Here is a 12,939-nt window from a genome sequence, read left to right as displayed (position 1 = left end):
TGAGAAACCATGAGCCCACGATCAATAATTAATGCACATTTATGCGATTTAGTCCAGTTATTCTCCTCAATCTCTGCTAACCTTTTAATATTTCACTGCGGGTGGCCGAGGCCAATCTACTTCCCCGCTTTTTATTTTTAGCTTCGATCCCAAATATTGCCCTATTTTGGATTTTCAGACTGTTTCTGATGAGGACAGGAAGAGACAGAGAGAACTGACACTTCACTGGAGACCACAGAGCTGCTTAAATATTAAATGGATGGACAGTGGTGACACAGAAAACGCAATCTTCTTTTCCTACGGGCTTTATATCCAAATCCCAGTGGCAATTGTCTGGTCAACAAAACAGTCAAGGGATTTAGAGTCGGAAAGCCCCTCTGGAAATTTTAGTCTGAGTGCAACTGGAGTATTCCTGTGTATTATTTGTTGTTAATTTCTTTGTGAAAATAAAATTCTAAATAGCTGAAACTCTAATACCCATACAAGCACCTTTGATGTTATCACTAACTGGAAAGTAGCTATCTTTAAGTGAAGTCTATAATAATAATGTTTTCATTACTATTATAGGTTTGATTGTACATAGGCTTTATTAGGATAATGCAATCAGTGTCTGTCTCTCTGTGTTAGCCCTGTGATAGACTGGTTGACCAGTCCAAGCTGTACCCCATGTGTCAGTAATGGCTTACTTGGAAAAATAGAATGAACGACAGTAACTGCAATGCATTTCAGCATCTAAAGTGAACCCAAAATTTAAGGAAGGTGTATTTGTTGTTGACTTCAAAAGAAAACGGAAGCCAACTGAAACAGCAGCTTGGGAAGCGTTCGTGCAGCATGTCCACAATTTTCTGGGCAATCACAGAGGATTATGCTGAGCTTGTAGATAATGTGCTGAAAGCGTATCAGTTAATGGGCACCAGAATGTCACTGAAGATGCACTTTTTACATTCTCACCTCGACTTTTATCCCCATTGAACCTGATCGATGTCAGCGACCAGCATGAGGAAAGATTTCATCAAGATATAATAGTGATGGAAAAGAGATATCAGGGAAAATGTAATCCGAGCATGATGGCTGACTACTCTTTGCTCTTGCAAAGAGAGACGGATGTGCAGCATGAACGCAAAAGCAAGGGCCTCAAACATTTTAGAGCATGCTTGTTTTATTTTGAGCTAAATTGACAGCAATATGCTGTGGTATGTTTTCAGAATAACAAACATATAACAAACATATTGGTAGGAAATAGTTCCAGACATTGTGTTGGTATATTTACACTGATGTTCAAACGTATCAAATCGTCAGTGACATGCATCTCAGAAACCTTAACGAGTAGCTCAAATTGGATTTCGTATCAGAAATCAGTGCAACAACTTAGAGCTAAAGAGCTACTCTGAGGTTCCCAGTAGCAAACAAAACCTCTTTTGTTTTGTAGACCAGAATTATTTTAAGTTTCTTACAGTGCCCATTCGCTGCGTTTCCATTAGGCCTTATTGCAGTGATGCCTAGCTTCTCTTTTTGTGGTGCACCTGCAAGTACTGAAGAGAACAGTGTACCCTGTCGCCCACATTAGTAGGGTCCAATGTGGTTCAGAGCCATTTTTATTTTTATGCACTGCCTCTGTTCATCTACATAAATCTGAAAATACATATCACATCATGAAAATAGCCGCTGTTGCCATGTCTTACATCCCTGACGGTGGTCTAAAACTGTCATCACAAAAGACCTAACTGGTTTGCTCTAACTTGTTCTTACAAGTGGCCAAATATGGAGAACAATGAGGACCTAATTCTGTACTGACTGATTATGTTTTATTTCACCATTTTATGAACAGAAACATGTGTTTTTTTCCCTCCTCGTTCACAAAAGTGGCAGAACAGTGATGTACCAGGAAGCAAAAGAAATGGATAATGAGAATTTCACAGAATTTTAACGTGTGTAAAACGGGCGGGGGGGGGGGATGCGTCAGTTAAAAGTGTGTCATTTACAAAAACTGAAATCAAACTGAATAGCTGTATTTTCTCATTTCAGCCATTTATACACCACTAACTGTGGACATGCACATTAAAGGTTCCTGCCAGGTCTTGAACTAATAGATGTTAAGCATATTAAACCTGACAGAGTATTGAAAACAATTCCATTTTATTTATTTATTTTTAAAACATGCACAATTATCATGAAAATTCAGTGCTGACCTTTATAACACCAGTATTCAGGGTTCTATGTAACCTCACCAGACATAGCAGAACATAATGTAATGGTGCCAAATGCAGTCTTATTTCAGTGTACTCTTAAAATTGTATATATTATGTCACACTTCCTCAAAATGCCCTGTTTAAAAATTAGCAATAATGAAAAAACTTGTATATTTGTATACACTCAAAACACTTTTTTCTCTCTCTTGTTATCTCTGTGGCACTTCGTTACTCACTACTGGTTGCCAACATTTACAACATATAGTTTAATTTTATTTGTAAGGTTCCTAAAATTTGGTGAGAGATTTTTCACTAAAGTGTACTTCATATCTGGGCCACTGCAGACACTGACACTCGCTCCTAACAGTCATCTGCACCATCAATTAGGCAATTATGCATGTACACTGAGGTCAGGCAAGCTTCTAAGGATGCTCTGTGGTGTCCTTGGAGATTATGTGCAAGTTTCTATGACAGGGCAAGCAGACAATTAAATTACAAATTATGTTTCTTTTACTGATGGGACCCTCGGGGCACCCTGGGTGGTTTGCTGTTAGTAATCTTTGCATAGCCATTACAGCCATTTGGACAGTTTGTCGATCAATTACAACAAAGGGGGTCAACAGCATTAAAACACTGCTACATTATCAGTGTTCAGCGGGAGTAGCACATGTACAACAAAATCCTGTGATTGATCATATGCGAGAAAGAAGAGGCGCTTGTTTCCCACACTGTGAGAGCCCGCCGGTGTAGCACGCCCCCCATTCACTCTCTCTGGCGCTCTGTCGTCCGCCGGGTTGAGCGACTGAAGCTGCCTGGGAGAGAAACAGCGAGGAGGGGAGAGGAAACGGAGCGATATGGCGAGCATCAACATGGGGCCGAGACCGCTGCTGCTGCTGGAGCTGGCGTGGGCTCTCCTGGCCCTCCAAGCGGTTTACGTCCGATGTCTTAACGGCGATGAGGACCAGAGCCAGGACACCGAGTGCAAGATGAAGAGCGTCACCGTGTCGGCGCTGCCGTTTTTAAGAGAAAACGACCTGAGCATCATGCACAGTCCCTCGGCCTCTGAGCCCAAGCTTCTGTTCTCTGTTAGAAACGATTTTCCCGGGGACGTGGTGGTGGTGGACGACCTGGAAAACACAGAGCTCCCCTTTTTCGTCTTAGGTGAGTTTTTCTTTTTCCAACACGCTGCTGTGTGGTGTCATTAGCCGCCAATTAAGCGGATAAAACCCCGCTCGCTCTTTATTACTACACCGGAGCAGCTGTTTATTAGCTAGCGCCTGGCTACATACCATGGCTCCACTGGTTTGGGAAAATGTTATAGGCAGCATAGCAGCCCAAATATGTAGCTAATACGATTAGATCCGTTTTACGGGTCATAATTAGTCCGCCAGTGGTTGATAATTAGTCTGTTATTGATAGCGTAGTGAATCAACACTTAGGACTTGTTTTTGTATTATATTAGGCCGCACAGCACATGCGCATAAAAATAGAGTTTTGGGTTGTTTTTTTTTGTAATAAATAAAAACCATCATTAGAGTTGTTTAGGGAGCATCATTTTAATTTTCTGTATTATTGCTTGTGGGTATTTTACCCAGAGTGTGCACACGTGGTTCGGTTAGCTACATGTGTAGGAAACTGCTTGCTAGTTAAAACACTAGCAACAGCGCAGCCAAACTCCTCTTACACCACACTGTGCTGTACCTTTTAATTTGGTGTCTTTTTTGTAGTTACTTTTTGTTGCCCATTTCTTATGTTGTGTTACAGACAGTAGAATTTACGCCCGTCTTGTGAGTTTTCAAACTTTATTAAATAAGCTTCATCGAGATTTAGGCCAACCCAAGTTCATGTTAACTGGACATTATGCTTTGTTTCAGTAACACTGGGTTAGGCAGAGAGCGGCAAAGTTTGCAGTGAAGTTTGCTGGCCGCTGTCCATGGTGCTGAATCTCAGCGCTTCTTTACAGCGTCTGTTGCTGCGGCTGCCGGGGGCCAGCATATCCCCCCCGCTGCATATTCAGGGGCTCCGTGTGAGCTGCAGCGTCACATTTGCACAGCGTTTTAGGTCCGCTCTGTTTCTGTTTCGTGAGGGTTTAAGTGTTGTTACTGGAGTCTCAACTGGTTTTGATGTGTCCCAAGTCAGAGAGCAACAGGAAACAGTGAGACAACATGTCAGATATGCCTTAGTGTTGTGACTGTTGGATCAGTGGAGCTTTTTCTTGCCTGTGACACACTGATATGAGGTGTGAGCTTAAAATCGCAGTCTCACTCTATTTTATCTACGAAAAAATTGCAACAAAACGTATATAGGACAACATGTATTTAAATACTTCTTGAGATACTAGTAGTAATAGCGCAGTAATGCTTCAAGAACCAACGCATAAACTTAGAAAACCATAAAGGGTAAAGGAATGAATATTAATTATAACTTGATTTAACCACATTTAAGCTTGAAATGGATTGGTGGGGAAAAACAAGAAATGGTTTAAAACAAATAAATTACATTTGATCAAAAATATAAAGGTAAAGTAAGTATTTTTTAGATTATGTAATAGAATAGTTATTGTCATAACCATCTTTTTAATGAATCCACTAAAATACATAGGAGCGATTGCTCTTTTGTGGAAGCTGACATGTTGTCTTGCCATCTTTACACAGTGGTCGACTGTTTTTTCTAATCACATTTGGCTATCGATCAGCCACATACTGTACGTAGTACGTGCTATAAGTTACTTTTAGATTAAAGATCACAAGTTGCTCTTTTAAAGTATATGTGACCATTTAACATTTGTACTTGTATATTTTCAATATCTCTGACTCACTATGTCTCCAGATAGCTGACAATGGGCCAGCTAATGTTAGACTCAAGAATCACACTTCCCCTCTGATAAAAAGTTTTATTACATTCAGAGTTTTTAGAGTTTCAGAAGTCAGAGCCACTTGAAAAAAAAAGTTTAGCTAGCACCTGCTAACAGCAGCAAAAACAGCTGCACTTACCAGGAGAAAAGTTCAGGATCTCCTCAAAAACTTACCTCGGTATTGCTGTCATCAGACAGAAGTGAGCCTCACTGACTCATCGACTCATATCAGATTCCTTTCACAAAGTTTTACAGCCTCTTCCAGAGTAAATAGATGACGACTCATACTGACAGCTGAGGTAAACAATGGACTGACAACCTATACTCACTACAGATGAACAACAACCAGAGTTTTTTGTCCTATATTGGCCACCATAGCTGGGATTATACATTTAATTTGGGAGGGGTAAGAAAACAGAATTCAGCCGAATGAAAAATGCTATCTGCTGAAATCTATTGGTGAGAGTTTACACACTGTACCTTAAAGTTTCTTAATTAAATCCTTCATATATATATATATATATATATATATATATATATATTAGGGGTGCAACAATACACAAAATTCACGGTTCGGTTCGGTTCAATACTTTGGTGTCACGGTTCGATATTTTTTCGATACAAAAAAAAATGTTCATGCCTTTTTAATTTGTCATTTATTAAATTTTCACGGCACATTCCGCACCACATCTCTGTGCGTTCATCATTTGTTTGAAGCCAGCTCACCTCCTGCAACTACTTTTCCGAGAATACACGCTTCTTTTATGGTTCGGACTCCTTCTGACATTTCTTGAGGTGGAGGAACATCACAGTAATTGCTTAAAGGAGCTTCTTCGACATCTTTAAGAGTTCTAAACAAATGTCTGTCCTCGTCCTGAAAATCTTATGTACGCAAACACGCGTTGCAACTTCTTATCTTGTGCCCGTTTTTTATTTTGACAGCGAATGCGCACCTGCGGACCACTTATGTGCAGCCCTGGTTATTTCGCTTGTCATATTGCAGCCACAGAAATTCTTTTGTCCATGAAACCATAAAGCTGCACTTTCTTTTTGCCTTATAGTCTGATTTGTCATAACTTTTCCGTTTTGTGGTAAACTTTTCTTTGGCTGTCACTTCTTCACCCTGACCTGTCTTATTTGGCTCAGCAGAACTAAAATATTGTGGCGAGCTCAGACAAGGAGGAGACGGAGGTGTCGTTTGGTCTTGCTTCCCGTGAGCTAGCCAGGGAGCACAGCCGTTTATTAACATCTGCAGAAGAACACTGCCGCTAGCTAACTGCTCAGCGCGGCAACAGCACAGCACAGCAACAACAACAACAACAACAACACACAGGGCGCCCTCTGACCCCGGAAGGACACACCGTCGCAGCGAGAGGGCGTCACCCGTCACTATGGCAACATAAACAAAACATAACTGTACAAACAGAACCCCGAACAGCCCTGGGGCCTGTTCTTCGTACCGCGCTAAGTGAGTTAGCTGGATGAGATTGTTGACGATTTCGCGTGATCCTGGATCGTTCGGTTCCCCGAAGCCCATCCGGGACTTGCTGTCATAGCAACAGAGCCGTAAGCGTAAACCTGCTGGGGAGCAGGTTTACTTTATGTAAACAGGATTAGATCGCGGCCACGCAGGTATGTCCGCGTCATTCATACGAAAGCAACAGCGATATTCCACCACTGTTTCACCATAAATAAATAACATCAATGTAACTAAAGATAATGCAGCACTTGATCCTTTTATTGATTTCACACAGATACATACAGGTCATTCCCTAAAAAAGGGAAATGTACTATTAACATTCTATTACATGTATGTGATTATTACAGATGTAATTCATATTTCAGAGTAGTAATTGTAAATTACTTCGTGTAATCAAGATGAGAGACCACGGCTATAAAAGCGAAGGTGGATTTGGGAAGTCTGTCGCAGTCATACACTTTTACTTGTTCCCATGTTCTAGTGGGTCCTGTTGTGGCTCTAATGTGAAAGGGGATATAATATAACATATTATAATATAATATAATGTAATATAATATTGGATAATATGGTGTGATATGATAAATCTACCCTACCGCCTACTGGTGTTGGCCAGAGGGGCCGATGGCGCAATATGGCAGCCTGGCTTCTGTCAGTCTGCCCCAGGGCAGCTGTGGCTACAACCGTAGCTGCCTCCACCAGTGTGTGAATGTGAGAGTGAATGAATAGTGGCATTGTAAAGCGCTTTGGGTGCCTTGAAAAGCGCTATATAAATCCACTCCATTATTATTGTTATTATTGAATTACTTACGAGTTTGATTTGTCAGCAACTTTCTGCCAGCCCTCTCTCCTTGCTTTTGCAGCCTTTGCAGTGTTCCCTTGCGTTTTAATTAAACTCTGAAACTCCTGAAATCCCTCACTCAAGAGTTCTTCCTCTGCTGCCGAAAAATACCGAGCGCGCTCCTTCGACATTTTCGCCGACCAATCAAAGGGTTGCCGATCAATGTTTCTACTATCGATGCGTAGCCCCTGTTGGGCCACCCAGTGATCTCACATTACTTCATCCAGCTATACTAATCGTCAACAACAGGTGTGTTCGGGGAACCGGAATAGCGAGCTCAGAGTTAGCGCGATGATTTGGTCTTGGATGTTTCATTTGATCTTGGATGTAGTAAGCGACATACGAAGCACAGGGCCCTGATCCGCTACAATATATATCCTGCTGCTTTTACACACGCACTCACATAAGCTCAGCGATTCTCTGCGCGATCAACCTCTCACATGTTTAAGCTGCGGGAGATTTCACTTGTCATGTTTGCATAGTAAGCTAACAATTAATAAGACAATGTCAGAGGAATTGGTGCGCAAATTATCATCACTCACCAATCAGTGCTGTCGCTCTCTATACACAGTGAAAGCAAAAAACAAGCGCAAATTCAAACGCGATTTCAATATGTCACATATTGACAGTGGCTCACCGATGCCAATGACATAATTACCCAGCTACATTTCCGAAAGAATGCAAAAGCATTGACATATATTTTTCCTTCCTACGATAGGCCGACGGGCAGGGCAGAGATAGATTTTGGTAGCCCGACTGGAAAAATCGCTAGACCCGGGACGTCGGGCAGGCGATTTTGCGAGCCCTGTATCTGATTGAGGAATCACTCATGTTTGGAAAAGAGAGTTTATTACAGAGAAATGGCTCTTTCCAAAATAAAAGCTATACTATACGCTTCTTCTGGGCTATATTCTCAGCAGCATATTAAACATATCAGGTCCCCATAAGGAGAATCATGTATTTGTTGTGTTCCCACTAGTGCTGTCAGCGTAAATCTCGTTGAAATGACGTAAACGCCACAACACGGCAAATCTCCATTAACGAGCTACGGCGGATCGCCCGTGCATGGGGCTGGACGGCCAACATGTTAATGAGCAAACTGCGCTAACACACTAGCTCCCACCCATGTAATTGAGCATTGCGTGGCACATCCAACATACTGTTTTACTTTTGTCCATGACGCGCTTACCTTCAAGGTCATACGTCACATGAAAACCAAAATAGTTCCAAACGCCAGATCTGAATGAGGGTGCGGGAGGTTCAATTTGCCATGTTGCAAGGAGAGCTTAACTTCTGTCTCGCTAGCTTGCCCTGCGCTCAGTGAATCTGCGTTCAACTACTCCGCCTAGGCTGCACTGTCGAGCGCAGATCCACTGAGCGCTCAACACAGACAGCATCGTCAGAAGGAAAGTTGATAAAATAAATTAAAAATTTTGTATTGTTCGATACATATGCGTACCGAACCGAAAGCACTGTATCGAATGGTTCAAGATCAATACGAGTATCGTTGCACCCCTAATATATATAAAAAAAAAACACCCAGCACGCCCCTGCGGGCGGTTTATCCTTCAAGCTCGGGTCCTCTACCAGAGGCCTGGGAGCTTGAGGGTCCTGCGCAGTATCTTAGCTGTTCCCAGGACTGCGCTCTTCTGGACAGAGATCTCCGATGTTATTCCCGGGATCTGCTGGAGCCACTCGCATAGCTTGGGAGTCACCGCACCTAGTGCTCCGATTACCACGGGGACCACCGTTACCTTCACCCTCCACATCCTCTCGAGCTCTTCTCTGAGCCCTTGGTATTTCTCCAGCTTCTCGTGTTCCTTCTTCCTGATATTGCTGTCATTCGGAACCGCTACATCGATCACTACGGCCGTCTTCTTCTGTTTGTCTACCACCACTATGTCCGGTTGGTTAGCCACCACCATTTTGTCCGTCTGTATCTGGAAGTCCCACAGGATCTTAGCTCGGTCATTCTCCACCACCCTTGGGGGCATCTCCCATTTTGACCTCGGGACTTCTAGGTTATACTCGGCACAGATGTTCCTGTACACTATGCCGGCCACTTGGTTATGGCGTTCCATGTATGCCTTGCCTGCTAGCATCTTGCACCCTGCTGTTATGTGCTGGATTGTCTCTGGGGCATCTTTACACAGCCTGCACCTGGGGTCTTGCCTGGTGTGATAGACCCCAGCCTCTATGGATCTTGTACTCAGAGCTTGTTCTTGTGCTGCCATGATTAGTGCCTCTGTGCTGTCTTTCAGTCCAGCTTTGTCCAGCCACTGGTAGGATTTCTGGATATCAGCCACCTCCTCTATCTGCCGGTGGTACATACCGTGCAGGGGCCTGTCCTTCCATGATGGTTCCTCGTCTCCCTCCTCTTTCTTGGGTTTCTGCTGCCTGAGGTATTCACTGAGCACTCGGTCAGTTGGGGCCATCTTCCCAATGTATTCTTGGATGTTCCTTGTCTCATCCTGGACTGTGGTGCTGACACTCACCAGTCCCCGGCCCCCTTCCTTCCGCTTAGCGTACAGCCTCAGGGTGCTGGACTTGGGGTGAAACCCTCCATGCATGGTCAGGAGCTTTCTTGTCTTTATGTCAGTGGCTTCTATCTCCTCCTTTGGCCAGCCTATTACCCCAGCAGGGTACCTGATCACGGGCAGGGCGTATGTGTTGATGGCCCGGATCTTGTTCTTACCATTCAGCTGACTCCTCAGGACTTGCCTGACCCTCTGCAGGTACTTGGTGGTTGCAGCCTTTCTAGCGGCCTCTTCATGGTTCCCATTTGCCTGCGGGATCCCCAGGTACTTGTAACTGTCCTCTATGTCTGCAATGTTGCCTTCTGGTAGTTCAATCCCCTCAGTTCTGACTACCTTCCCTCTCTTTGTTACCATCCGACTACACTTCTCCAGTCCGAACGACATTCCAATGTCATTGCTGTATAGCCTGGTAGTGTGGATCAGTGAATCGATGTCTCGTTCACTCTTGGCATACAGCTTGATGTCATCCATGTACAGGAGGTGGCTGACAACTGCTCCGTTCCGTAGTCGGTATCCGTAGCCAGTCTTGTTAATGATCTCACTGAGGGGGTTCAGGCCTATGCAGAACAGCAGTGGGGACAGAGCATCTCCTTGGTAGATCCCGCACTTGATGGTAACTTGTGCTATGGGCTTGGAGTTGGCCTCTAGTGTTGTACGCCACATCCCCATTGAGTTCCTGATGAAGGCTCTTAGGGTCCCATTGATCTTGTACAATTCTAGGCATTCCAGTATCCAGCTGTGGGGCATTGAGTCATAGGCCTTCTTGTAATCAATCCAGGCAGTGCACAGGTTGGTCAGTCTGGTCTTGCAGTCTCGGCTGATTGTTCTGTCTACCAGTAGCTGGTGTTTTGCACCTCTGGTATTCTTGCCAATTCCTTTCTGTGTCCCGCTCATGTATTGACCCATGTGCCTGTTCATCTTAGCCGATATGATGCCTGACAGGAGCTTCCATGTAGTACTGAGGCAGGTTATTGGTCGGTAGTTGGAGGGGACCGGTCCCTTCTTGGGGTCCTTGGGGATCAGGACCGTCCGGCCTTCAGTTAGCCATTCCGGGTGTCTCTCGTTAACTAGCAGCTGGTTCATTTGTGCTGCCAGACGCTCGTGGAGTGCAGCCAGCTTCTTCAGCCAGTAGGCGTGAACCATGTCGGGCCCTGGTGCTGTCCAACTCTTCATACTGGAGACCCTTTCTTGGATATCTGCCACTGTGATGGTTACTGGACCCTGTTCAGGGAGGTCGCTGTGGTCTGCCCTCAGATCCACTAGCCACTGAGCATTGCCGTTATGGGTTGCATCCTTCTCCCATATGCTCTTCCAGTATTGCTCCGTCTCCAGCCTTGGTGGTGCTGTTCTCTTATTGTTCCCTTGCCACTGAGAGTACACCTTTGCTGGTTCTGTGGAGAACAGCTGGTTTATTCTCCTGCCTTCTATCTCTCTGGTGTACCTCCTCAAGCGGCTGGCCAAGGCTGTGAGTCTTTGCTTGGCAGTTTCCAAGGCCTCAGGTATGGACAGCTTGCTGTATTTCTTAGGCACCTTATTTGTCGCACCTTTCTGCAACTCTGTTAGTTGGCTAACCTCCCTCCGTGCTACTTTGATCTTGCCCTCTAGCCTCCTTCTCCATGGAGGGTACTGCCCCTTGTGGCTGTTCAACTTGTAACCAAGCATCTCACTGATCACTGCTGCCGTATTGTAGATCAGCTTGTTAGTGTCGGTAATTGTGGTTGTAGGTATTGCCCGTAGTGCTGCATTAACATCATCTAGCAGACCTTCTGAGGGTACTTCACGTAATCTTGGTAACCGGCTACGGGGGATCCAGGTTTCAAGCTTGGCCATGATCCTATTTTTCAGGTCAGTTCCTCTCGCACTCAACGATCCTTCTCCTATCGTACTTGGGGCTATGTACCCAATCTCGGGTGGGGGTGATGATATCTCCCCCCTGACCTGGCGTCCTGACTCCTCCTTGCCGTAGCATTTGTGTTGTACCTCGTCAATCTCTAGCTGTGAGAGCAGTCCCTTCTTTCGAATGTTGGAACACTGAGCTACTAGTTGTTTCGCCGTCATTGTGGATGTTGGGTATCGAAGAATCCATAGGTCCCTCATCCTATTCATGTAGCCCCTTCCGCCGGGGTTACTTGCGTAGTAGCATTCCAACAATATATATATATATATATATATATATATATATATATATATATATATATATATATATATATATAAATCCTTCATATATACATCAACTTGTCAGTATCTTAAACCCTTAGATTACTAGATATATAACACTATTTATAAGATTTATAACTTGCAGTCTACTAATTATTATAAAGCAGCACTTGTTAAGCCCTAGCACTAGCTGTTACGCTGTAAAAGCATTTCTTACCCGTGTGAGAGGTTATGAAATTGTCTTTTGAAAGTTTTACTTTTCTCAAATATGATGCTTCTCTACAGTGACTTGTTTTGATATCTTAATTTTGGTAAAACAGAAACATGTTTCTGACCATTTTTTAAAAAACTGACCAAAAAATCAGAAAGCTCCTTTGATTTAGCTTAAAAGTGGAACAAATAAACAGCCCTAAGAATGTGACAGTTGCTAATTAGTGACTATTTTCACTGTGTACTTTTTTTTCATAAATCCACTGATCTTTTAGTCTGTCACAAAATTGTGGAAAATGGCCAAGAGGTCCAAGGATGAGGTCTACCAATTGTTTAAAACTTTGGAGATTTTTATAATGACATAAACAGAGTAAAAAGAACACAATAGAATGTGAGATTCTATAAAAGCAAACTTTTGGGCAGTAGTTTTTTCTTTTTTCTCAAAAGTTAATGTGCCTATTTACTGTAGTACTACAGAGTTTGGAGAGTAGAGTATTTAAATGAGTTATACAGTGTGATTTAAGTTTACTGCGAATTGCGCTATAAAGTTGTGGAGTTGTAAAGTATTTTGTCTAGTATCAGTTATATCGTCAGTTATATCGTTATCGCAAATTTTCAAATGTATATCGTGATAAATATTTTTGGTCGTATCGCCCTGCTCTAATGGGTGGATG

General features: G+C 43.4%; 2 protein-coding genes across 3 annotated transcripts in view; one reads left to right on the top strand and one right to left on the bottom strand.

Annotated features, from left to right (window-relative positions):
• Positions 1-10,386, bottom strand: part of LOC308412688 (uncharacterized protein) — a 512,620-nt gene extending 502,234 nt beyond the window's left edge. The window contains exon 1 of the mRNA XM_080907214.1: positions 8,896-10,386. Coding sequence (XP_080763340.1) covers positions 8,945-10,369 — 1,425 coding nt within the window. The 5' untranslated portion in view covers positions 10,370-10,386 and the 3' untranslated portion in view covers positions 8,896-8,944. The remainder of the gene's footprint in view (positions 1-8,895) is intronic.
• astn1 (astrotactin 1) overlaps positions 3,031-12,939 on the top strand; it is a 518,487-nt gene continuing 508,578 nt past the window's right edge. For both annotated transcript variants that reach the window (XM_080907209.1, XM_080907208.1), the window contains exon 1: positions 3,031-3,350. In XM_080907209.1, coding sequence (XP_080763335.1) covers positions 3,044-3,350 — 307 coding nt within the window. In that variant the 5' untranslated portion in view covers positions 3,031-3,043. The remainder of the gene's footprint in view (positions 3,351-12,939) is intronic.

Source organism: Rhamphochromis sp. 'chilingali', assembly GCF_963969265.1.
Source record: "Rhamphochromis sp. 'chilingali' genome assembly, chromosome: 16".
Lineage (NCBI taxonomy): Eukaryota > Metazoa > Chordata > Actinopteri > Cichliformes > Cichlidae > Rhamphochromis > Rhamphochromis sp. 'chilingali'.
This window is presented reverse-complemented; position numbering and strand designations above follow the sequence as displayed.